We start from the raw sequence: 24,794 nt of genomic DNA on the forward strand, positions 1-24,794 counted from the left end.
AAAGATGTGGATACTTTTTTTAAAATAAATTCCAAGGAACTTTCAGAAAATGATTTTTCTAAAACCAAAACCAATGGCATAAAAACGTACGACTTGTCTTTTCAAGTTTTATGCAAAGACGAAATTGTCCTAATGGTTCGGGGGAGAAACCGTTACTTTTTACAAGACTGTCACAGAAGGAGAAGGGACCATCTGCAATTAAAAAATATTTGAACCCTTTGTTAAGGCTTTTAAACTCGAACAAGGTGTATCAACGAAAGAGAGAACAGAAACACTGTATGAAAACGCTATATAATTTATTAAACTTAACAAAAAGTGTCTAAACAAAATAAAAAAAGGTCAGTGTTGGTCAAGGACTCATCTCTTCCTCCCACATGACTGGTGACGCGCTTAACGAATGTACCCCGGATGTGACGTCAGTAGTATAGCCCCCAGATGTGGAAGGGAAGAAGAAAGAACTATTTAAAGAAGATTCAGGTGGTCTATTTATATTTCGAATTCCTTCAAGTTGGTAAATGAATCCTACCATTTTCATGCAACTTTCAATTTGGTGATCATGAAAATGGTATGCCATCACTGACCATGGCAGAAGAGCGTTCATTAATTCTTTCCTGACAGCAGTTGAAACGCAAGCAATAATTCTTTCTAACAACGACAGATAGGGAGACAAAATTTTGTTCATTTCGATATTTTTCAAACTTTTAAATGTACACGAGGCACTACAGCGATGAAGAGAACTATGAAGCTCTTTAAGTTGAACCAAGTCCTGCTGATTTTCGCACTTATCAACAAATGGTGCAAGCTGAAAAAGCAGATCAATTCTCTTGCTGCATATTGCAGGGACCTTTGCAGTGAAAACTTGATGAAATGGTGTTGTCAAAGCCGCCAGATTTACTGACCCCTTAATGTTTTCGTGAAGTCTCTCGTACACTAACCATGGAATGTTTGCCCTGAGTGACCATGCAAAAAGTCCGGCCAAGGCTTGGTCCCAACGTGCCCCGAAATATCGCATGTTGAAATGGTGTTCTCTTGTTAAATCCTCAGTGTGATCATGAACTGACGAACGACTACAGAGTGGTTTGTGCGTCACGGACGATACTTTACACATCGGCCAAGGGTCTTCTTCAAGGATCAGTTCTACCACGTGTTCCATTGCTTTGCCTTGATAACTCTGACAAATTTTCAGAAAATAGTAGGTTTCTGACTCCGTTCCTTCCTCGTTCTTTTCTTTTTTAATAAATATCGGTCCACCTGGTTTAAAGATATCATATTTTGGAAGTTCTGTGTACGTTTCTTTTGTAATAAGGAATCTTGACACGGATTTATCATCGGATTCGTAATCCAAGACCTCGAGAAAGTATATGTTCATGTTGCTTAAGAGATTTTCTTTCTCCTCCTCGGGGAAAGTAAAAGAGAATTTGATATTCCCAACAACGGACTCGTCATCAAGTCCCACGGAATCGGATCGGTCCGGTCGGAACCATAATCCCTTGATCCTAGGATAGTTTCGGAGAACGGAGTAATCCTGTGTGGGCAGCAAGGTCGTGGCTTGGTGGGTAATGACTGGGACTGCTTCATCGAAAGGCAGAACACAGCTTACACAGTCGAACTTCGTGTAGTACAGTTGAAGGAGGAGCGGCCATTCCTCGCCTCTGATGGTTTCGGGTATAAGATGACACTGTTTGCTGTCAGCCGCTGGGAGCCAGAGCGTCAGAGTTTCGTCCTCTAGGTAAACATCTGTAATCTTTGTCGCTACGTGGGGTTTCTGGAAAAGAAACATATTATTTAATACTAGTATTTAAATACAATTTGCCTAAAATACGGAGTTTGAATATTGGATCTGAACGAGAAAAAAAACCAGAATAATCTATAGTTCAGTAAATTGTTATCTGTGTAAGGGTTAGGCAAATGAATGAAATTATCTAAATAAAAGAATTTATCACGTACAGAAGATATTTTGTTTCATAATTTCATATCGTGTTTTTTGATTATACATGTAAAACATCTATGATTTGGCTATTAGTAACGTTGGGGAAAAACTTTAAAAAGAACCAAACTAAGCGCACCGACGTACTTCAAATACTGTCCAGTAACTCACTAACTGACCATACTGTAGAGGACGCGTGACTTTTATCGTAGACCACTGGAAATTATTTGTCAATTAACTGGAGTTTAATTAATGTACAGATAGGTGTTGATTGACCACAGCAATCATAATTCATCTTTATCCAGTCCAGATCTTGCAATCTGTCTAGAACTTTTAGAACAAAGATTTTTTTTTTTTTTTGCAAAAACCAGTACATTTGTTTAAATTAACTGATATAGCGTATAAGAATAACGTGAATGGAATACCAAATTGTGTATTGACTTATACTGGTATGTAAACCGTTTGACTGACAATCACACCTTGTCACTCCATGATGTAATCAATTCATCTGATAAACGAGTACATACTTGACACGGGTCCAGCTCTGATAGCTCACAGTTTAACCATTCTATAGAGACAAGATCTATATAGTTAAATCACACGCTCTGACGGCGGCAAAGGCTGCTTAAATCACATAAGTTTTAAGACAATAATTGTTGAATGATGTGACTTTATCTTAATTGCTAATCAGTACAGAACTAATTTAACATTACAACACTTCATATTTTATTGTCATTCAGGCTTGGAATAGTTTGCATTAAAAATTAAAAAAAAAAAACGTGATCGAAAAAAAGTAGGTCATGAATTCGACAAAATTGGAATTATCTGAAATGCAAGCAATTGTGCAATCAGTTGCAAACCTCCAGGGTCTTCAATTCGTCTTCTTTTTTATAGAAAGAATTATTGGTGCTTAGCCTTCGGAAGCAGGTCTTTGTCGCTGATCGATAAAATAGTAACTATATTATACACGAGATGGGTTTAACACGCAGTTTTGCTCACTGTTAGCTTTCCTGTGTACGAATTACGCAATAATAGATTTTTTACTAGTACTAACTGAGTGCATAAAATACAATTTATTGCAATATATGTTTAACATACTCGATCATATTCGTCTGCATAAAACTCTTGTTTTTTACATCGTGACATTAACGAAAAAAAATCATTTTGGCCACGCTGTATCCATCATAGATAAATAGTCTCAACTCCTCACAAAAAAATGAGGTACATGTAATAAAGTTTCTCTAAGCACCAATATAAAACTGCATGATGGCGTAGAATGTTCTTTGCCAGCAATAAGGATATTGAGTTGTTTTTTTTCAAGCTTCAACGCGACAGTGTTCTTATCTCTCTGTTTAGACAAACTTAAACTTGTTTGAAAAAAAAAACTGTGTCTGTATGAGTTTGTAAGTTTCAATATCATTTTTCCACCCCCGGACCGCAGTTAAACTGTTCGTAAGCTGATCTTTAAATCAGGCACTACAATTTACATGTTTGAGAAACTAATTTGATCATTCTATGTGTAAATGCCCCATAGAAAGACGTGTTAGACAAAATACTTAAAATCGAAGTAAAACCATCCTAGAAAGACTTGTTTGACAAAATGCTTAAAATCGAAGTAAAACCCTCCTTTCTTAAATAAATTATAAGGCAATAAAAAGTTCAGATTATGAGATTAATAGCTTTGAAGTAGAACAGCTAAATGCTTCTGGATTCAGGAGTCAAAGTAAGAAAATTCAATCTTTCACAAAATGAATTTTCCTAATGTATAACCCGACCCCCAAAGAATATTGACGCTTTTTTGTTGGAAATTGACGTTCATTGAACTTTAAAAGACGATAGTGTTTTATTGGATCACATTGTAAATGTTAAACTTGTAATTCTCTAGCTGATAAGCTGACTCAAGAGGTTCTTCGATCTTATTTTCATTTAAAAGAATATGAAGCAACTTGAAAATTTGGTGGGCTTTAAATTGTTTTCGTATTTTTATTATACGTTTAATGTCCCTCGATACATTGCATGGATAGGCAAATATTATTTGCCTTTTGAGGGTAATTTGCTTGATTAAACTCGAGTTCTTTTCTGTCAATTTTTTGAATTTTTTTTCAAAACCATTTAGACAATTTGAATTTCAAATCATTACCAGCTGTGAATCCTTGAATAAGTTGAAAAATGAACTGATACTTGGAACGTGAAAAAAAGGCTGAATATACATTATACTACGTAGTTTTGATAACAAAAAATGTTTACATTACGGTTTAAATAAATTCACGGTTATAATGATTTACAGTATCATATTAATACTGAAGGTTCTTTAAATTCGTGACCTCGAAGTTTTCAATAAATATACCTACAAAGAGATATAAAAAATATTAATGCAGAACTTTTGAAATTATTTCATCCAATCCACAGTGCCCAAACAAGGACTGATAAAATATATGCTCTTAGCCACAGGGGCCGGTAACATACTGTATTTGATTTTACGCATTAAATCACTATATACATGTATACTGAAAAAGAAATTCTCTTTTTCACTGTTTTTGTACATATAGTGATTATGTAAAATCAAACATAGCATGTTACCAGTCCCCGTTCTCTTAGCATCCTACTTCATCATTTAGTAAAGTTGCTTCAAAATCAAATATATGTTTATCGGGGAAAAAATAAAAATATTTTTAAACAAAATTAAAATACAATATTATATGTGCAAATAGAATGCATTACCTTTATGTTAGATTTGGATCGATCCAAGTTATTATTAAAACAATCCGTTCTCTCCATCGCTTATTCATTCATGGTAGAGGCAAGTTTACTCCAAGTCATAAGAACACTACAGTGTTTGTGTTTCAATTCATCATAGAAGCAAGTTTACTCAAGTTATTAGTACGTTTTCTTCGTCTATATAGAATCGCAGTGGATTACTGTGAATTAGAGTGTCCACCGTTTGAATAACGTAAGAACCGTGTTTCCTTGCAGACTGCATTAAGACAAGGAATGTGATTCCAGGGTGTTTAAACACACGTCACCTGCGATTGATTGGTTTATCTGATCAGTGAACAGGTAGTCCTCTATCACCGGCATGTCAAGGAACTTTAAAATGCCCACAAAAATTGATTTTTTTTTTCTTATTTTTAAAAATACTATAGACTTTGCCTCTTGATAACAATTTAAAGCTGTTTGTTAAAGCAATAAAACTTTCGTCTTTTCGAATACGTTACCAAGAATTCTATATTTGCCCAGCTACTTACTTTATCTTCGTATTGTTTGCAGGTTACCATATGAACCTCTTTTGAATCAAATGTTATTGGAAACATTATGCATGGTTAGTCTTAGTCGTTGGTTCTTTTTGTGAAACACATCCTACTGTTTATTATTATATTCATGGGCGTAGGAGGGTCGTGCGAATATCGTATTTTAAATTATCAGATTATAGTATACTACAGAATACATAGATGTTTTATAGTTGTATCTCTGCAGGATAGCGTCTAACCCCCTTTTTTTGTTTGTCAAGAGGCATTTGCTTGGCAACCCCCCCCCCCCCCCTTCCCAACTGAAATTTGTTTGAAATTGTTTCCTACAGACCTGAATTTTGTTAAAATGAAAGTATTGCTATTGTTCTTGTTGAAAGTTCTCAGACAAACATGACAAGGAAGGGGGGGGGGTCTTTGTTCTGAACTCACATGTGACATTTTAATACCTACTGGTTTTATCTGTACAGAGTGACAGAATTACAAAAACTCCAACAAAATTAACATGAATTGATTACCACAGCTTGTGCTAGCTTTTATATTTAATTACTTTAATAGAACATTTGTGAGGATAATATGTATATCTATTGCCTTCACACATGGTGACCTACGTAAAATATGTTTAGAATATAAAGAGGCGCAGGTGGTCAGGTACACCACACAAAGCCAGCCAATCCGAGAGCATTACAAGAACACAGAGATTCCGAGAACAGTACAAAGATAGCAGAGAAATTCTGTAAGTTTTTTTTTTTAAATTCAAAAGATTTTCTTGAAATAATTTTTCGCTTTAGTTGTATGATGTGTGATATTCAATTTCAATATTTTACAAACTTATCTCTTAACTTTACATGTAGTACATAATTATATAAAGTGACAAAATGGACCATCTTCTGGGGGGGGGGGGGGAAATGAACTACATGTACATGTACTAAGGGCACCCAGTAGACTAAAAATCAATGGTTCTAGTAAACAGTTATTGACTGGGTATGAGGGCAACATACATTTAGGATTTGTTGGATGGCAACATTTTCACCTTCAGGTCCGACAAAGTCATATATTGCCCTCATACCCAGTCAATAACTATAATATTCATAGCTTATTGCCAATTAAAATATTATAAATGGCTATTCCTTTGAGTGTAATTATAAGTATTTTACATTCGGAAATGACTTAAAAGAGAATTCCTGGGTTATTTAAAAAGATATTCAGTTTTGTTTATTTCCATTTCTATAAAGTAGCTTTAAATTTATTGTAGTATTGATCTGTAAGTTATCGAAGATGTACCTTTCTTTTATGTAATAGACTAAATTGTAGTACTTTTCAAAAACCTGTTCCGCGTGTATATACTTTAGAGTAAATGAAGTTATAAGGCGGACTGATTTGATAAGAAATAAAGAAAATTTTTCACTTATAATTGATTGAAGTGAATTTTTTTTTTAATTTTCTGGATAAACAGATGGGGGATGAAACTACGCAATTATTTGATGGATATGGTGTTATTTCTATTTAGAAATAGTTTAGATCTCTGTCTGATACACACATGTTGCTCTTTTATTTTGTTTTGTCAATGATACTTTTTTTCAACTTCAAATTAGAATTTTTTTTTGAAAACGACACATATGGTGATTCGTAATCTAATCAAAGTTAACGCGTTGGAAATATTTTTTTTATTTCTTCCCTTATGCTATAGTATTTTATATATTAGAAGTCATGACGTAGAAATATAGTAATAAAGTATGTTACACATGTTACCATTAAGGTCAGATTTGTGTAGATATATATAAAAGTTCAGGTTTTCAATTCATCAATGTCGTCTTGATAAATAGAGTAAAAGTATTAAAACGCACTCAAAGCGAATAATTATTGCGAACTGGAGAGATTCAAACAACTAATTAAGGTAAAGGTCAGTAAACCAATTCTGGTGAAGAGAAGACATAAATAATGCATTGTATGGTTACTTTGAAAAAGATAGAAGCATTATCACGCTTGCAGTCTTAAGTGATTTATACGTTATAACTTATCAAATTTTCATCTAGAAATGTCATTTATTTATTGCTACTTACACGGAGGTATTTACGGTTATGAATATTCTAGTAGCTACTAGTATTTCAAGTTAATAAAATTTCAAAGTCGATAATATATAAGTAGGGTAATCTTTTAAAGCTCAAATACCTTGTAATAAGTATAACAAATACATGTATATACAAAATATTTAACTTGTCTTAAATGATTTTATTGTACGTTAATTAGTACAATTAATGTTGATTCAGTCTGTTAATATATGTATCATAATGATACTCATCGCAAGACAATTTTAAAACAATTTTTTGTGTCATTTAATTTTAGTTAAAGAAACCAAGATTTTGATTTAATATCAGTTTCCCCGGTTCCTTTATTATACACATTTAAATTTTTGGCCATTTTCACTTTAAAAGAAAAAAAACAAGAAACTAGAAAGAAGCGATCACAAAAATCCAATCATGTAATATTTTCTTTCAGTCTTCAACAAAACATGCAGGGCCGCACGGTTGTTCGAATCACTTTCTTGCTGGTATTATTGTCAGTGGTGGGAGAAGCCTACCACACCGGGATAAACCATCTCATTAGGAAGAGAAGCACCGTCTGCCACGACAAGGAGGGACATATCTGGTACCAGAATGAGTGCGCCTGCAGGGACCGGAAGTATAAATGCTGTTGTGGATCCGAGGGGATGTTTTGGTGTGAAGAAATGATCTCTTGTTATTAAAACATTTTTTGTTTTGCAAGTTTCACTTAACTGATAACAGTTATTATGCCTGAATATAAATAATTTCAATAAATATTTTTACATTTCTGTTTTTTGAAGTAAAATTAACCTTGGAAGGACTTATAATACTACAATGTAAGTACAGCCTACTCCGGATATATTGAAATTCAGGGGACCATGCAAATTATTTCAATATATCCGTAATTCAATATAAGCGAAATCGTGAAGCCGCCATTTTTTTTTAAATTAAAAGTTCAATCCCGACGTTAAAATATAGAACAAACCCGAACAAATTAATTTTGTCTCATCGTTTACCTATAACAGTGTACAGATGAAATGGAATATTAGTCCTTGAAAGTTTAAATAAAATTGTTTCTTTCTTTTTTATCGATAAGACAATCTGCAACTTCATTATTATTCCCCGATCGCATTTATTTACATTTGGGAGAAAAATCACCGATGTCAAACTGTTCAGTACTGCTGAACGCTGCATGTATTTCATCGTAAGTGTACTCGGGTTGATCTCTTAGCTATTTCGAATTAGGGTTTATCATTAGCCATTAACAGTACGTATTTAATTTGAAAGTTCAGTTTTTTCTAGATCTTTGGGAGTTACTATGTTGCCTTTAGCTTAAATACTTCCGTATTATATACATGGAAATAAAGAATTTAGCATTGAGTAAGTTTATTTCGTAAGAGCATGCAGTATAAAAACACATAAGGTGAAAACTTCAGTATTCACACCTTTGTATATCAATTGGTCAATCAGGCATAATTTCTGCCAACAACCGTAATGACAGCCGCCAAGGAGTACTTCAATATAACCGTTATGAAAACAACTCATTATCACCTGTGGGGACCGGTGTCGCATAATATTTGGTCCGCCTCGTTTAAAGGTCCGGCCGGACCAAATACGATAACATATTAGGTCCGCCTTTTATAAGAAAAGGTCCGGCCCGTATAAGAAAAGGTCCCCCTATGTTTTAAGGTCCGGGTGGTGCAAAATGTTTTAATCTTGACTTTAACATATGAAATTAAAGAAAGTTAGTTTATACAATAATATAAGAAGGATTTACCCTGTTGTGTTTTATTTTTTGTACAGCATACATGTACCTCTAGACAATAATCTACTCGTTTAGTGTGCGTTAAGCAGTGCCGTTTAGGACCATGATTTCTTATAAAATAATGCCACAATTATTGTGCAAGTGTTTGTTTTTCCTTAGAATTTTCTTTGTGTACAAGAGTACGATTAAAGGTGTGAAATATGTCGGTGTGTATAGATAATAAAACAATGGGGGTGTGACGTATTTGTTTACCTGACAGGTACCCTCAGGTAGAGCCCGCGGCAGATGGCGCTGTCATTGAATGGTCGGTGAACCTAATGGCCATGTGTTAGCTTTACATATCAATAGATTTGATTTTTTTCAAATTAATAAATTATGCTAAGGAACAAAATATTCATGCATACACTTCAAAACTGCGACATTTATAATAATTATAATCATATAGTCTTTATTTGAATATTAAAAGCTAAATATGGCGTATCTGAGCTAAAACTTAAAAATACTAGATTAAGCGTAGATTTACATGAGATTTGATATTTATGTTCAAATTAAAATTTTCACCGATATTGAACTTAAATATCATCACGTTTCTATTAGTTAAATTCAAACTAATTGAATTAAAACTGTGTCTGATATTTAAATTCCGAGTCGATAAGAATCGGTCATTGTTTTAAATCTCTGATATCTATATATGAAACGCAATTGATTTTAATTTCGGTAATGAAAATTTTAAAGAATAAATTATAGATTGTTTAGTAAATCACATGTCTTGGACATACGTTCGGCGCAGTCTTTGACATTTAATTTAGTGAACATTAAATGTAATGAAAAAATTGCATGCTCATTAAAAGTCTGTTAACTAGACTTAGTGCTTCATGTACAGATGTATATATACAGAATTTTTATATTAAAAATGTTGTGTATAATAATTTTTTTCAAAAATCCATTTCTACGTACATGTACCTGGTAAACATTAAATTGCTGGAGAGGTAGCTAGCAAAAATTCCGGAAATGAAAAGAAATTATATCGGGAAAAAAGAGAAATTGTCGGAAATAAAATAAGGAAATGTCGGAAATGCCATGGCGATTTCCGGAAATGAAATGCAGCAGTCCTATCTTTATCTAAAGTACCAAAACAAATTGATAGAAAAATCTTTTCTTTATATTTTTAGTCTGAACTTATAAAAAAAACGCCTTATATGATTTTGAAGAAATTTCTTATCCCAAGTGTGGAGTTTAATACTAAGACCGATAAAGAGTACATGTAATTCTCTGGTTTCCTGTAGTATTCAAAATTACCTTTTGTTTTCTGTTTATAATCATATTTTGGTCCTTTATTTGTGGATAGTGTAAAATATAACCTAATATTTCCATTTCTAATTTTTTTTTCTGTGATAACTCTTTGAAAGTTGTCGGAGTTCAATTCTTGGTAATTCTGCCGGGATGTAAATTAGGCAGGTCGATAGGTCAGGATCTAAGGAGGCCTGATATGCATGCAAATCTCGTGCTCATCTGTCTCTGTGACTGACGCTAAGGAGGCGAACTATGCATGTAAATCTCGCGCGGCTGCCAATGTGTTTGACTTCAGTGGGCGAGGACTATTGAAATTGGCATTGAAGTCCTCGTGTAATCTAAGTCTGTGTCTACATTTTTAAAGTCTAAATATACAATTTTATTCACAATGAAATGGAAATAATTTATCCCATGTTTCCCACTATCGTTGATGCCCTGGCATACTATACTAACTAGACACTGATTCCTTAAACATTGAATCCGATCTCTATTTACATTTACTACAGAAACAAAATACATGATTGTAATGTTCAGTTAAAGACTAAAGCAGCTCACTCTATATGGAAAACATATACATCAGGGGATTGTTTTACAAAAGAACTTACGACTCAGACCAAAAACTTAAGCTGATTGTATAATTTTATAAAATTAATGATTCTTTTTTAAATAGCTGGCATGAAAATATCTTATTAAATTCTTTTTTAAAGATTAAAACTATTATCAAATCAACGTACAATAAAAAGTTATGAGCAGATTGAAAGGTCTTAGATTTTTTGTTTTTCTTTGGAAAACGGGCCCCAGAATTATAGTTTAATGGCTTGGATCTAATTTATTCTTATAAAAATATCCCTCATACTCGTCATAACGAAAAGCATAATACATGTAAATATAATTTTTTTGCAGAAAGAAAAATAGAAATTATTACACTTTTTATTGTGACTGTTGCAGAATGCGGGATAATCTTGTATTGCAAGAGCAATTAAATTTTGAAATCTTGTCAGTAGCCATAACTGTAAATTATTTTTTTTATTATAATAACCGACATGAAGCCTTTAGCGAATAGTTGTCCATTTTTTTTAAATCAATAGAAAAAAATATAATTTATCTTCATCTATGAATTATACCTTTTCTTTTTATAAAGCTGGCGGAGAGGGATCTCCAGTGTAAAATTCTTTAAAATTTTATTAACATTCTATACAGGAAACAGTAAGAATACATTGATTTAAAATAATCTAGAAAGGACGGATGGCTTGATTTGTTAAATGTACCAGAATATATCATGTTCAGTACCAATATACCCCTGATGACCTACGCAAGAGTTCTCAAACAATTCTCTATACGAAAGCTTAGAACTTTAATGATGTCCTTAAATTAACCTTTTAAAAGTCATCAGTCATTCTCCGTGGTAAGCATGAGGAAAATAATCCAATCTGGTCCATGAAAGATTCTTGGAGTTCGATTTTCATATATGCTCAAAATTACGCATGTGCTGTTCCGGATATTACCTAATTTAGTTTTGGATATTTATATTGTAATGAATATTTCCAGTATTAGTTAGAAAAATATAATACAAAGTACCTCGGGCGATGAAGTGTGTGTGTTGGGGAGGGGGGGGGGGGCTTTCTTATATCTCTAATTGCCCATTGCAAAGGAAATTTTATGCAGGGTTTATTTTCGTATAGCATAAGAATCAGAGAAAGGGACATGATGGACCTTAAAGCGCAACATAATATATAAGGTCCGCCCTCTGTATTTCAGATATCTTTATGTTATAAAGGGAAATTTTCGGACAGGGTTTATTTTCGTAGCTAGATAAACTAGGGAAAGAGGCAGGGGGACCTTAAAACGCATTTATCAGAAAAGGTCATTTCAAGATATCTTTGAGTCATAAGGGGAAATTTTTTAACAGGGATTATTTTGGTAGCGTAAAAACTAGAGAAAGAGATAGGGCGGACCTTAAAACGCAGTTAGTAGAAATTGTCCGCCCTGTGTATATCAGATATCTTTATGTTATAAAGGGAAATTTTGGACAGGGTTTATTTTCGTAGCTTTATTATCTACAGAAAGAGACAGGGCGGGCCTTAGAACGCAATTATCAGAAAAGGTCCGCCCTCTGTATTTCAGGTATCTTTAAGTCATACATGTAAAAGGAAATTTTTGGACGGGGTTTGTTTTCGTAGCTTAAAAAAACTAGAGAAAGGGACAGGGCGGACCTTAAAACGCAAATATCAAAAAAGGTCCGCCCTCTGTATTTCAGGTATCTTTAAGTCATAAAGGGAAATTTTTGGACAGGGTTTATTTTCGTAGCTTAAAAACTAGAAGAAGAGACAGGGCGGACCTTAAAACGCAGTTATCAGAAAAGGTCCGCCCTCTATATTTAAGATATCTTTGTGTTATAAAGGGAAATTTTTGATATGGTTTATTTTGGTAGCTTAAAAACTAGAGAAAGAGACAGGGCGGACCTTAAAACGCATTTATCAGAAAAGGTCCCCCCTCTGTATTTCAGATATCTTTATGTTATAAAGGGAAATTTTTGGATATGGTTTATTTCCATAGCTTAAAAACTAGAGAAAGAGACAAGGCGGACCTTAAAACGCAGTTATCAGAAAAGTTCCACCCTGTGTATTTCAGATATCTTTATGTCATAAAGGGAAATTTTTGGACAGGGTTTATTTTCGTAGCTTAAAAACTAGAGAAGGAGATGGGCGGACCTTAAAACGCAGTTATCAGAGAAGGTCCGCCCTGTGTATTTAAGATATCTTTCTGTCATAAAGGGAAATTTTTGGACATGCTTTATTTTCGTAGCTTAAGAAATAGAGAAAGAGACAGGGCGGACCTTAAAACGCAGTTATCAGAAAAGGTCCGCCCTGTGTATTTAAGATATCTTTCTGTCATAAAGGGAAATTTTTGGACATGCTTTATTTTCGTAGCTTAAAGACTAGAGAAAGAGACAGGGCGGACCTTAAAATGCAGTTATCAGAAAAGGTCCGCCCTCTGTATTTCAGGTATCTTTAAGTCATAAAGGGAAATTTTTGGACAGGGTTTATTTTCGTAGCTTAAAAACTAGAGAAAGAGACAGGGCGGACCTTAAAACGCAGTTATCAGAAAAGGTCCGCCCTCTGTATTTCAGGTATCTTTAAATCATAAAGGGAAATTTTTGGACAGGGTTTATTTTGGTAGCTTAAAAACTAGAGAAAGAGACAGGGCGGACCTTAAAACGCAGTTATCAGAAAAGGTCTGCCCTGTGTATTTAAGATATCTTTATGTTATAAAAGGAAATTTTTGGATATGGTTTATTTTCGTAGCTTATAAATTAAAGAAAAAGACTGGGCGGACCTTAAAATGCAGTTATCAGAAAAGGTCCGCCCTGTAGATTTAAGATATCTTTATGTTATAAAGGGATTTTTTTGGACATGCTTTATTTTCGTAGCTTAAAAACTAGAAGAAGAGACAGGGCGGACCTTAAAACGCAGTTATCAGAAAAGGTCCGCCCTCTGTATTTCAGATATCTTTAAGTCATAAAGGGAAATTTTTGGACATGCTTTATTTTCGTAGCTTAAAAACTAGAGAAAGAGACAGGGCGGACCTTAAAACGCAGTTATCAGAAAAGGTCCGCCCTCTGTAGTTAAGGTATCTTTAAGTCATAAATGGAATTTTTTGGACGGGGTTTATTTTCGTAGCTTAAAAACTAGAGAAAAGGACAGGGCGGACCTTAAAACGCAGTTATCAAAAAAGGTCCGCCTTGTGTATTTAAGATATCTTTATGTCATAAAGGGAAATTTTTGGAATGCTTACGGGGGACCTTAAAACGCACCAGAAGAAAGGGCCCGCCTTTTGTTTTGAAAATAGTTTTTTAATTAAGAATAGACATTTGCTAACTTAATTTCCAACAAGTGATTACTGTATACTGATAAAAACTGGAAAACATAAGAAAATGCATCGACAAAAAAGATTGATTTATTGATCAAATGCTGCTTAATGTCCCTCTCGAGAATTTTTCACTCATATGGAGGACACCAGAGAGCTACAAATTTTGTCCTTTACTCGCACTTACGGCCATTGTGGAGGGAGGGATCTTTTTCGTGTCGGCACCTACTGCGACACGGGACCCCGTTAATACGTTTTCATCCGAAGGACCGATTTTCACGCCCCAGAAAGGGATTCAAACCTGCGACGTAAGGATCAACTCCACACTTCGACGCTCTAACCACTGCGCCACGCTGGCGACATGCACTTCATGTAATGCTATTGGTTATGAATTTCATTTCTTTTTACGGTTTAATTTGAATATACAAGCAAGGAATATACTTATAAAATCTACGTAAGATAATTCTTCCTTACACTTTTTAAACACCATCTTTAGAATTAAAAATTTAGAAATAAAATTTCAATTGCTGTAACATCATTAGCGTCGGAAGCATATTGGAGGTGGGGGGGGGGGGGGCTATTTCAAACGGAAAAAAAATGTCAAACCTCAAAAAGAAAATTGACAAGCACAAAAAAGAAAAAGGAAATTTGGGGGGTGGGTGGGTAGGTGATTTTAACTTTTTTCAGAATCAGTCCCCCCCCCCCCCGCCCAACACTACTTCTTACCATTTTTTGACTACACTGCAACGTGCCCGTTAAAAAGGGGAAAGGTTAAACCTACGCCCCAATCTTCACTGCATATTTGATATGACTGTCTTTGCAAAAAAAAAAAGTGTCCCCCCCCCTGATCCGACGCCTATGTACACTGAGAGAGTAAATTTCTTACATCGCGCCTATTATTATATATACATGTAATTCATTGTTCTATGATGCTGTGAGTTCCTTAAACATTTTTCTGATTCATGAGGTATACTAGTAGTTTGTCTTTAATTTTCTTTAATTTTTTTTTTTGTTCATTTAAACTGACAAGAAGTCAAAACTGTAATGATTTCAATTAACGATCCAGTGTATGTACATTTGCAGGGGATATGTCTTCTGTATTGTATATCTGCATACATTCTTGAATATCTGTCTGAACGCAACAAAATAAACTAATTACAAACACATTAAAAAAAATCAAAATAACCTCTTACAGTCATAGAAAAATCTAACGTTAACCAAGTAGCTACAACGAAGTTTTTGATACGTCATAATTTTAAAAGACACTTTCTATTTACTAGTTATTTTTTTAAAAAAATGTATGCGTGTGGAGTTTCTCTCTAATAAGTATTGGTTGAAAAAATTCTCCCTATAGCTAGTAAAACAGTGGAAAGGGAGAAAAAAATCCGTACTGAAGCGGTATTTCTCTGGTGGAAAATCAAGTCGGGGTTGTTTCTTAGATGCTAACGGGAAATTCTAGTATGCAAGGCTTCTGAAATTGGGGGTGTCTTTGAAATCAAGCTCTTTTTTTTTCTGGAAAAAATGTGGGATATATATGTACAATATCAGTATTCTTAATACTTTAAATTTTTTTGACATGTATCAGCGTGAGTTTACTACGCCCAATTACATGTACTACTCCCCCCTCCCTGCTTAAAAAAAAAAAAAAAAAAACATTTAGGAGGGGGCGAATAAAATGTTCGGATTTTTATTGAAACCGAGAGACATAACTTAAAGGATAAATATATTATTAATGCAGTGCACAGAGACTTTGCTTAACTGTCATAGAAACTTAATTGATTTTTACCCTGGAGCAGATGTAGGTATTGTGAACTTTCTTATAACTAGACATAATATTGCATACAGACTGTATGTAATGATTAGATTCGAAAAAATGTTATTTGAAATAAATATTATTATATAATACATATTTACAATTTCCATCTTTGTTATAAATGTTAACCTTTAATTGCCATAAAGGTATCTTTAAAAAAAAATCCGAAAATATGAAAAAAATAAATAAATAATGTCGGAAATGAAAATAGAAAATGTCGGATTCCGAAATAATAACAAAAATTGTCGGAAAAAGTAATGCAAAACTCAGGAAATGAAATGCAGAGATCTAGTAGATATAACAATTAGCCTTTGAATAGGTGAAAAACAGTGTTAGCTTATAAAAACACAAGGGATATGCTACTTTAGGTTTTCTCAAACGAGACATTTATTGGCTAACCTCCAACTGCCCAATCCGCAGGCATGTTGTTTTTACAATAACGGGTGTAGGGTAGTACACCGTGACATAAGCCCCTGTCACAGTGACCCTCCAGTTATTGACAACAATATTAAACGTAAAGAATGACAGATTTTTTTATTAATACTATAAAGAAATAGAGTTTGAAAGATGTGATTTTTTTGCGAGTGGAAGTCGGACGTTTATCATGTTTATTGGAAAGAGAGTATAACTAAATGATCCGTGTTGGACTTACATACATTCTTCTGTTCATTGCATACTGATTAATCTGCCAGTAAACAGGCTGTGAAGGTAAATGTAATATGTACATTGCATTATTAATATTTTTTTAATGATAATGTTGACATTAGTGTATTTAAACGACAAAATAAGCATGCCCCATCTTCCCGACAGGTAACTCGATCAATAAATTTATACATTCCTTTACTTATATATTAATTTCTTACTTGTTTAACACATTCTCTTGGAGGAAACACTAGCTATTAATACGACTTTATGTCCTCAATTGAATTTAAAACAATTTCAATTAATATCGTATGAACACAGGCATACAATTTATATAATAGGCCGAGGGCGGACCTTTTCTTATAGAGCCAGGCGGACCTAATATGTTATCGTATTAGGTCCGGCCGGACCTTAAAACGAGGCGGACCAAATATTATGCGACACCGGTCAGTGGCTTCAATATAAGCGAAATTTCAATATAGCCGATTTCAATATAACCGTTATTTTAATGCAAAGAATATGAGAGTCAAAAACAGGGGATTTATTTTTATTTCAATATAAGCGGAATTTCAAAATAAGCGAGTTCAATATAAGTGGAGTAAGCTGTGTATCTACAATGTAGGTATTACGTGGAATTAATATTGCAGAAAGAGTTGTTATAAGTTCTAAACATACATGATTTAAAATAAACACTGCGTTACCCAATTCATATTTATTGTCAGGAGTCTTTATATATTTTTTTCAAATGTTGTCTTTACATTTATAGTAAGGTCTAGATAATTTAATCGAAAACTTGCATTATAGACTCAAAACGTGAACAAGATAGATTGATAAATGGACCGATTCATGGTATCCCTAACAAAAATACTGTAGGTTAACTATAGTTTACTATACATGTAGTTAAATATAGTGATAACTCTTGACACCATGAATTAAAACTTCGATTCACTATAGTGATACATGTAACTCTGACACTAAATTTAATTTAACTAGAGGCACTGTGAGCAATGAGCTCACTAAATGATACCCCCCCGCCTCCCATAATGTCCATGTGTTGCTATATATTGTTTGAGGTATGAGGTATAGGCCCCTAACTCGTCCTATCAAATGTTATCCAGAAGCTTCTATTATGTGACTTCATTGGTAAACATTTATAATGACAATGTCCATGTTTTGCTATGGGAAACCTAAAATACACTGTATACAAAGTGCTATTCGAAAATCTACTTGATTTGGATCACTAGCTATATTGCTTTGGGTACTCTGATGCATTATGGGTAAAAAAGAAAATTCTGCAGGCAAAAAATGGGTAAAAGTAACTTTCAGAAATTAGAAAACTTATTAAACCTTTGCAGAATCAATGTAAATTTATTTGAGGAAATTTTTAAGTTGAAACATGTTAGAAATTCGGTACCGTTCTCTTTTACTAAGTTAAAATGCTATTTTCACTCATTTTGAATTATTTCAATTGTTCTTAATTTTTTTCAAAGTATATTCTGTTGTAAAAGTTATTGTATATATTATTATAAGTTTTCTCCTCAATTCACCCACGAAACATCATCTGATTTCTATACATTACGCTTTTTTGAGAAAATGAGCTATTCTTGTTTTGAGTCAATGCTATTATATGTTTGCAGCATATTTTTGCGATTGCTATACTTTTTTCAGATCCTTTTTGTGATTTGCATGAAATCAAGATTTATTGATTTTTGATAAAATTATTGCGATTTTAACAGTTTTGAAAACATATTGGCATTCAAAATCACAAGAGAACCATTTATCAGTCAAAAGAAGTTAAACAGAAATAAATATTTATAGAATTTGATGAAATGTGTAATAATTGCTGGTGTTTGTGCTATACTTGATTTGCATTTTGTCGCGATTGATACAGAAATGCTATGTTTGATTTGCCTAGAATACTTCTTGAAGAATGGTGGCGTATATCAGGAGGGGGGGGGGTTAATCCAAAGACACTTTCTCAAATTTATGTCATTGAATAACTTACAATGTTTTGATAAATACACGTTATATATTTTCACTAATGTTTTAAAGGTATATAAAAAGGAAAATAAAGGCTTCACAAACTACTAGTATTCTGACTCTCTCCAAAGCTCATGAGACTGAATGCGTTAAGCACTATACGCTACGGTGTCTTGATGATTGTGTGTCAGTTTGCTTTAAAAAAATGAATTGTTGAGACAAAAAATATTTTTCCACCTATCATTTAATCCTGGTTCGTTTTTTTTTTTGGCTTGCTTTTTTTCACCCAACTGTTAGACCTTTGTTTTTATACTGAATTTGATCAAGACATGCTCCGTTTACTTGATCAATACATAGGACTCACAGCGAGTGTGACCGATCAACAAGGGATACTTACTCCTCCTAGGCACCTGTTCCCATTTCTGGTATTCCGGGAGTCCGTATTTATGCCCTACTCACATATTTGTATTGTTTGTAAATTTTTCGACATAAATCAATGCTCATTATCCTCACTTTTTTTTACATTCCAGAAATATTCGACTTTTAAATAGAATGGGTTCAGACTCCATTTAGAAAAAAAGAACACAGTGGGTTTACTTTTCCGTAATATAAGCACAAAACTTATGAAAGAAACCTGACCCATTCATATTCAGAAATAAATTCTTATGGCTTGAATCATTTAATATAAATGGGTACCCATTTTCCACTTAGTAAGTTTAAAAAACAATTTTCAATCTACATGTCTTTAGTACAATACTATTATATGAATTTAATATGTTGAAGATGATATTATCGACAACATAATTGTAGAAAAATCAAACTTTTCCGTCATAGAGCGGGTGATTGTCCTCGCCTTATACCACCGTGTCAAACCGTTACTTTGAGGGAGTCGCGAAAAAGAACGAGGGAGTCGCTTTTTACGCCAGGGGGAGTCGATTTTCTTCGCTTGAAAAACTGCCGAAAGGTAGGTCACGGTGTTTTGTTGCATTTAGAAATAGTTTTTGCACAAATACTACTAGTATATCGCACGGAACAATACGATAACTAAGGTACATGTACATCAGAAGTTTACCAGTCTTAACCATCTAGTATGCTCAAACACTTCGGATCTTTTTTCAGTATTCACAAATTTTACTTTGACTATGACAAAAAATATGCATTAATGAATATTTATGCAATATAACCAGGTTGTAGGTGATCTAAATGTTTTATTATTTGATAATCTTTATTGTTTGACAATTTGAATTTGGAAAATAATCGTTTAAGGAATGTACGGAGGCGATTTCTAATTTCAGTGCAAAGGTAACGGAGGGGGGAGTCGATTTCTGTTCATGATTAAGAAGGAGGGGGGGGGGGTCGCAAAGTAATCTAAATAATGAATTTTGGCAATCAATGTTGTCGAAATAAGCATTTTGAATGTTGAAAGTGTCATATTTTATTGTCAACTTCATTCTTTGAACGTTTTATTCTGAATTTTTAGAAATGACAAAAAAGAAATCATCCTTTTAACTCCATCAACCTAAAAAAATATATCACAGTCTGAGCCAGTCTATTCGATTTCTGCACATATGTTAATGAGCACCACTCTCTACAAAGTCCTGCAAAGAGAAAGACAAATTGACGTTTAATTTGTACAAAATAAATAGGCCAAAATTATTCTCTAACTCAATGTTTAAAAAACTTTTATCATTTTGTTTTAGGATACAAAATTTCTCTTTAGATGTAATACTAGTATCAAAGAAATTTAACCACACCCTTTTTGCCCACATAGATTGAAATATGAACTATCAGACCTCCTGTAAAAGATTGTGAGGTTGTGAAATTAGACATTTTGAATAAAGAATGTGCATTATTTAAATAAAAGGATTACCATCCAGGCACGTAGCATCGTTTTTGAAAGTGGGCGGGCCAACCAGAGAAAATTTTTTTTACTTACCTGAAGAAGTTGACAAGCAAAAAAAAATTAAAAGTTGCCCAAACTCGAAAATCCTATTTCGTGGGGGGGGGGGGGGGGCAACTTTTTAAAAGCAAATTTACTTCACTTCCAGTATTTTGCTACAATTCCTTGATATCATTATACTATGGTAAAAAGTGGGGGCGCCAACCATACTTTCAATGAATATTTTCTATAGTAAAGGTAATGTTGGGGGAAAAGTGGGAGGGGGGGGGGCAGCCGTCCCTGCCATCAATCTATTACAAATGTGTGTGATGCTGTTTCTAAAGGCAACCTTTGGTACAATGATTCAGTACAGGAGGTCCATGGGCCACATCGCTCACCAGAGCATTGTGGCTAGGAACAAACTTGAATCTATACTACCTGATATACTACCTGATATATGCTGCCATATAAATATGAGAAATTATGGCTCTGCAAAAATTTTTTAAAGAATGTTCTTATATATTTGTATGTAAAACTTTGATCGGCCATTTTGGGCCCGCCCTACCCCCGTGGGTCATGATTTGAACAAACTTGAATCGACACAACCTGAGGATGCTTCCATATTAAATATGATCAATTATGAATTCGCTTTTTTCGAGAAGAAGATTTTTAAAGAATTTTCTTACATATTTCTATGTAGAACTTTGATCAATAAGGCGCAAAAATGTTTAAACTTTATTTGCTATATGCCTTTATCGTATTTGAAGAGTTTCTCAGAAGCTTTTGAAAAAAGGTCTTCAGATACTGTTTTTTTAATTTTCAACCTGTGTTTGGATACCTATGTCAGCTGTACATATATCATAATACTCGATTTCGCTGAATTGTTGTATATCAGAAAATTTGTCAACCCGTTGTCTTTTGGGAGTTCTTTTCAAAGGGGAAGGTGACCCTCTTGTCTGGTTGCACTGAAAAACTCTATGAACTTTCAGCTTTTTTGGTGTTGGAGATTTTGAATAACAAGGAGTATTTGAGGGGGTGTTTAATATATCAGCTGTCCATTTCCATTTGTACGGACTACTGGTATTTTGTATTTTCCCTTTTTGTTAGGTTGATGGAGCCATAAGGATGATTTCTTTTTTGTCATTTCTAAAAATTCAGAATAATTACGTTCAAAGATATTGACAATAAAATATGACATTTTCAACATTCAAAATGCTCATTTTGACAACATTGATTGCCAAAATTCATTATTTAGATTACTTTGCGACTCCCCCTTTCTTAATCATGAACAGAAATCGACTCCCCCTTCCGTTACCTTTGCACTGAAATTAGAAATCGCCTCCGTACATTCCTTAAAGGATCATTTTCCAAATTCAAATTGTCAAACAATAAAGATTATCAAATAATAAAACATTTAGATCACCTAAAGCCGAAGGCCTTCTCAGAAGATTTGATCACGTACCGACCCACTTCAATTCCCATTGAAGTTTATAAACTTGTTATTTATTACTTATATATACATTTGAGACATACAATTTAATATTTTCGAATTAAATTATTGCACTTACCGTCCGTCGTAGATTTTGAAAAATGACGCAAGGTGTAAATCGGCTTGAATGGCGGTTACGCTTCGAATTCACCAGCATTGACCAGGCTAAGAATATTTTATTTCTAAGGGAATATTTTGTGAAAAACTACTTTTGATCAGAAATAGTGAACAGATTGTTGTCTGGGAATATTTTTATTCGTGAAAATGATAGTCGATGCTGAAAAGACACAAGAAACACGTCCGAAGTTTGATGATAAAAAGTTGGAGGAATTTCGGTCGCCGGAAAGGGATGGATGGATCCGATGGATTGAGACACCTGTCCGAGCCAGTTAATTTGCAATTTGATCAAAAACATTCTACGGTTTGATTAACTTAAGGCATACTTATCGTAAAACACTGATAAACACGGAGACACTGGCGACAGCTTTACATTGAACTACGAAAACGCCGAGGTGTTTGGCAGCTGTTCATGGCATGATTGCAAAGAAATTTTCCAACAGAATTACACATTTATCGTGAGTAAAATTTAAAGATAAAATAAAAGTTTATCATGAAAGTTTAACCAAAGGACTACCCCAAAAACTAGAGGTACTGTGAGCAATGAGCTCACTAAATGATACCCCCCGCCTCCCATATGGTTGTAACTGGTGAAAAAGTACATGTATTCCTGTGGCCGGGAAACCCAAAATATATATCGGATCAAAAAGTAAAATAGGAGGTGCACAATGGCAATATGTAATAAAGATTCTGTGAAAGTTTCATCAAATTTCATTCACTGGTATGAGAGGAGTTGCGGATAAGAGATGGGTACCCCAAAGCGTAACAGACGGACGGACGGACGGACGGAAAGACGGATGGACGGACGGACGGACGTACAGACGGACGGACGGAATTAACGATTACTATATACCCTCCCGCTTTTCAAGCGGGGGGTATAATAAAGATGAACGTTACTGACAAAAGTGAAGAAAAATGTAAACAAACGCTATGCTCCTAGTTTCCTCTATGTACACAGGTTGAATTGATAGCCCCAAAACTGTATGAAATACTTGTTTACATTTTAAATAAAATAGTTATCATTTTACTTGCTTATTTTGTTCATTTTTATACATGAAAAGCAAGTAGAGCAGGTCATTTTATAATTTATGTACCGGTAGATATTATTGCGCCGTGTGATTAGGTCATGTATTGACCTCTGACCTCTGACAAACTTCATACAGAATTGAAGATATTTTCTCTCTGTATGTTTATATAATGGAGAGATACCACAAATGTATATATTCTTTTATAAATCTGTGATAACGAGATTATAATGCAACTTTTGCAATATTTCACCTATTTTCACACTATCATCAGATATCAGAACTTTAAGCTAAGAATCTATAACAGAGTCTATGAAGATTAAAGAAATTCAAAAGATATATAGTTACGGAAATTATTTTATGTGGGATATGCTACGATTTTTATGAAAAAAAATCCATGCATTTCTTCGAGAGACGTGGTACCTGCATGTTTGTTTTCTTTTTATTACATGAAAACATTTCTTTAATATCCCATGCAATCTCTTCTTAACTACGAAAGCCTAAAAGGTCATATGTTTCCATAATACGGAAAGGTCAAAAATAGCAAACCATTGAAAACCATCTTACTAAAGAAAGTCGTAATATAGAGATAAAAAATCGTTATTACGACTTAATAAAGTCGTAATAACGAGATAAAAAGTCGTTATTACGACTTAAAAAGTCGTTATTATGAGATAAAAAGTCGTTATTAAGACGTAAGGAAGTCGTAATAACGAGATAACGAGATAAAAAGTCGTAATAACGAGATAAAAAGTCGTAATAACGAGATAAAAAGTCGTTATTACGAGATAAAAAGTCGTTATTACGAGATAAAAAGTCGCTATTACGAGATAAAAAATCGTAATAACGAGATAACGAGATAAAAAGTCGTTATTACGACTTAATTTTTTTTTCTTCATTTTCTAATTTGACCCTTTTAGGCTTTCGTACTTAACGCTTATTTGTGTACATGAACGAAGTGGCATTAAGATTTGAAGCTGTATGCGTTTTAATCGTTAAGTTTTCTTATCAAAACTTTGCATGCATATATATATATACCATTAAATATTTACAAAACTATGTGTATATATCAAGTAAAAGAGTTGAAATCGATCTTTAAAATTGTTTAAGATTTTACAATTTGGTAAGCAACATTGAAGTTTTTTCTTTGGTATGTTTTTGTTGATGAATGACTGTCATAAGTTGATGGAAAAATGAAAATACCGGTATATATGGAAGAATGTAGCTTGTCCACCAATTAAGCCGACCCCCTCCCCAACCATAAAGTAGGGTATTTGTGTCAGGATCTTTAAATGTTATGGACAACAATGTAATCCCCTCCCCTTCCCAAAGAAATTAATGTTGGATCCATCCTTTATTCCGGAATTAAAAAAGAATGGAACTAAACATATTAATTAACGAAATAAAAACGTCATTAGAAAATTAAAAGATACTTTCACGAAAGACCACACTACTTTTTCTATAATTTATACAAATACATATATGTATCACACTCACTGACTGAGCATAAAAATCTCAAGGTGAGCATATGACACATGGACCTCCTATGGACTGGGCCAAATTTGAAATGTAAGAGGAGTCTGGGGAAGAAAATATTGTACAAGACTGTTGTAAACACATTGTCAAGGTAACGTCAATAAATTATTTCACTGATTGCACTGAGCCTAATTGCTATATGTATACTCGAAAAAAGTATAGCTGTCATGA

General features: G+C 33.6%; 1 protein-coding gene and 1 long non-coding RNA gene across 4 annotated transcripts; one reads left to right on the forward strand and one right to left on the reverse strand.

Moving 5' to 3' along the window:
- Nucleotides 1–279: 279 nt before the first annotated feature.
- On the reverse strand, nt 280–4,931 carry LOC134229322 (uncharacterized). The gene is made up of 2 exons (XM_062711063.1): nt 4,649–4,931; nt 280–1,765 (listed from the first exon to the last, which is right to left on the reverse strand). The coding sequence occupies exons 1-2, from the start codon at nt 4,703–4,705 to the stop codon at nt 350–352; spliced, it is 1,473 nt and encodes a 490-aa protein (XP_062567047.1). The 5' UTR covers nt 4,706–4,931; the 3' UTR covers nt 280–349.
- A 38-nt stretch (nt 4,932–4,969) lies between these two features.
- On the forward strand, nt 4,970–17,275 carry LOC134229323 (uncharacterized). 3 transcript variants are annotated; one of them, XR_009984158.1, is made up of 4 exons: nt 4,970–4,984; nt 5,799–5,908; nt 7,672–8,053; nt 17,201–17,275. It is a non-coding gene; the product is annotated as an uncharacterized LOC134229323 (long non-coding RNA). The 3 variants fall into 3 exon arrangements; XR_009984157.1 differs by lacking the exon at nt 4,970–4,984 and having other exon boundaries at nt 5,773–5,908; nt 17,201–17,273; XR_009984159.1 differs by lacking the exons at nt 4,970–4,984; nt 17,201–17,275 and having other exon boundaries at nt 5,728–5,908; nt 7,672–8,005.
- Nucleotides 17,276–24,794: the final 7,519 nt, after the last annotated feature.

This window comes from Saccostrea cucullata, unplaced genomic scaffold, assembly GCF_032062105.1.
Source record: "Saccostrea cucullata isolate Sc308-1 unplaced genomic scaffold, CSIRO_AGI_Scuc_v1 ctg35, whole genome shotgun sequence".
NCBI lineage: Eukaryota > Metazoa > Mollusca > Bivalvia > Ostreida > Ostreidae > Saccostrea > Saccostrea cuccullata.

Bases quoted from the DNA above. Each gene is read 5' to 3' on its own strand.
- LOC134229322 (XM_062711063.1), bottom strand. From the start codon at position 4,705: ATGGAGAGAACGGATTGTTTTAATAATAACTTGGATCGATCCAAATCT. The intron at 1,766-4,648 runs GTAATGCATTCT...TTTCTTTTCCAG, and splicing joins GATCCAAATCTAACATAAAG to AAACCCCACGTAGCGACAAA.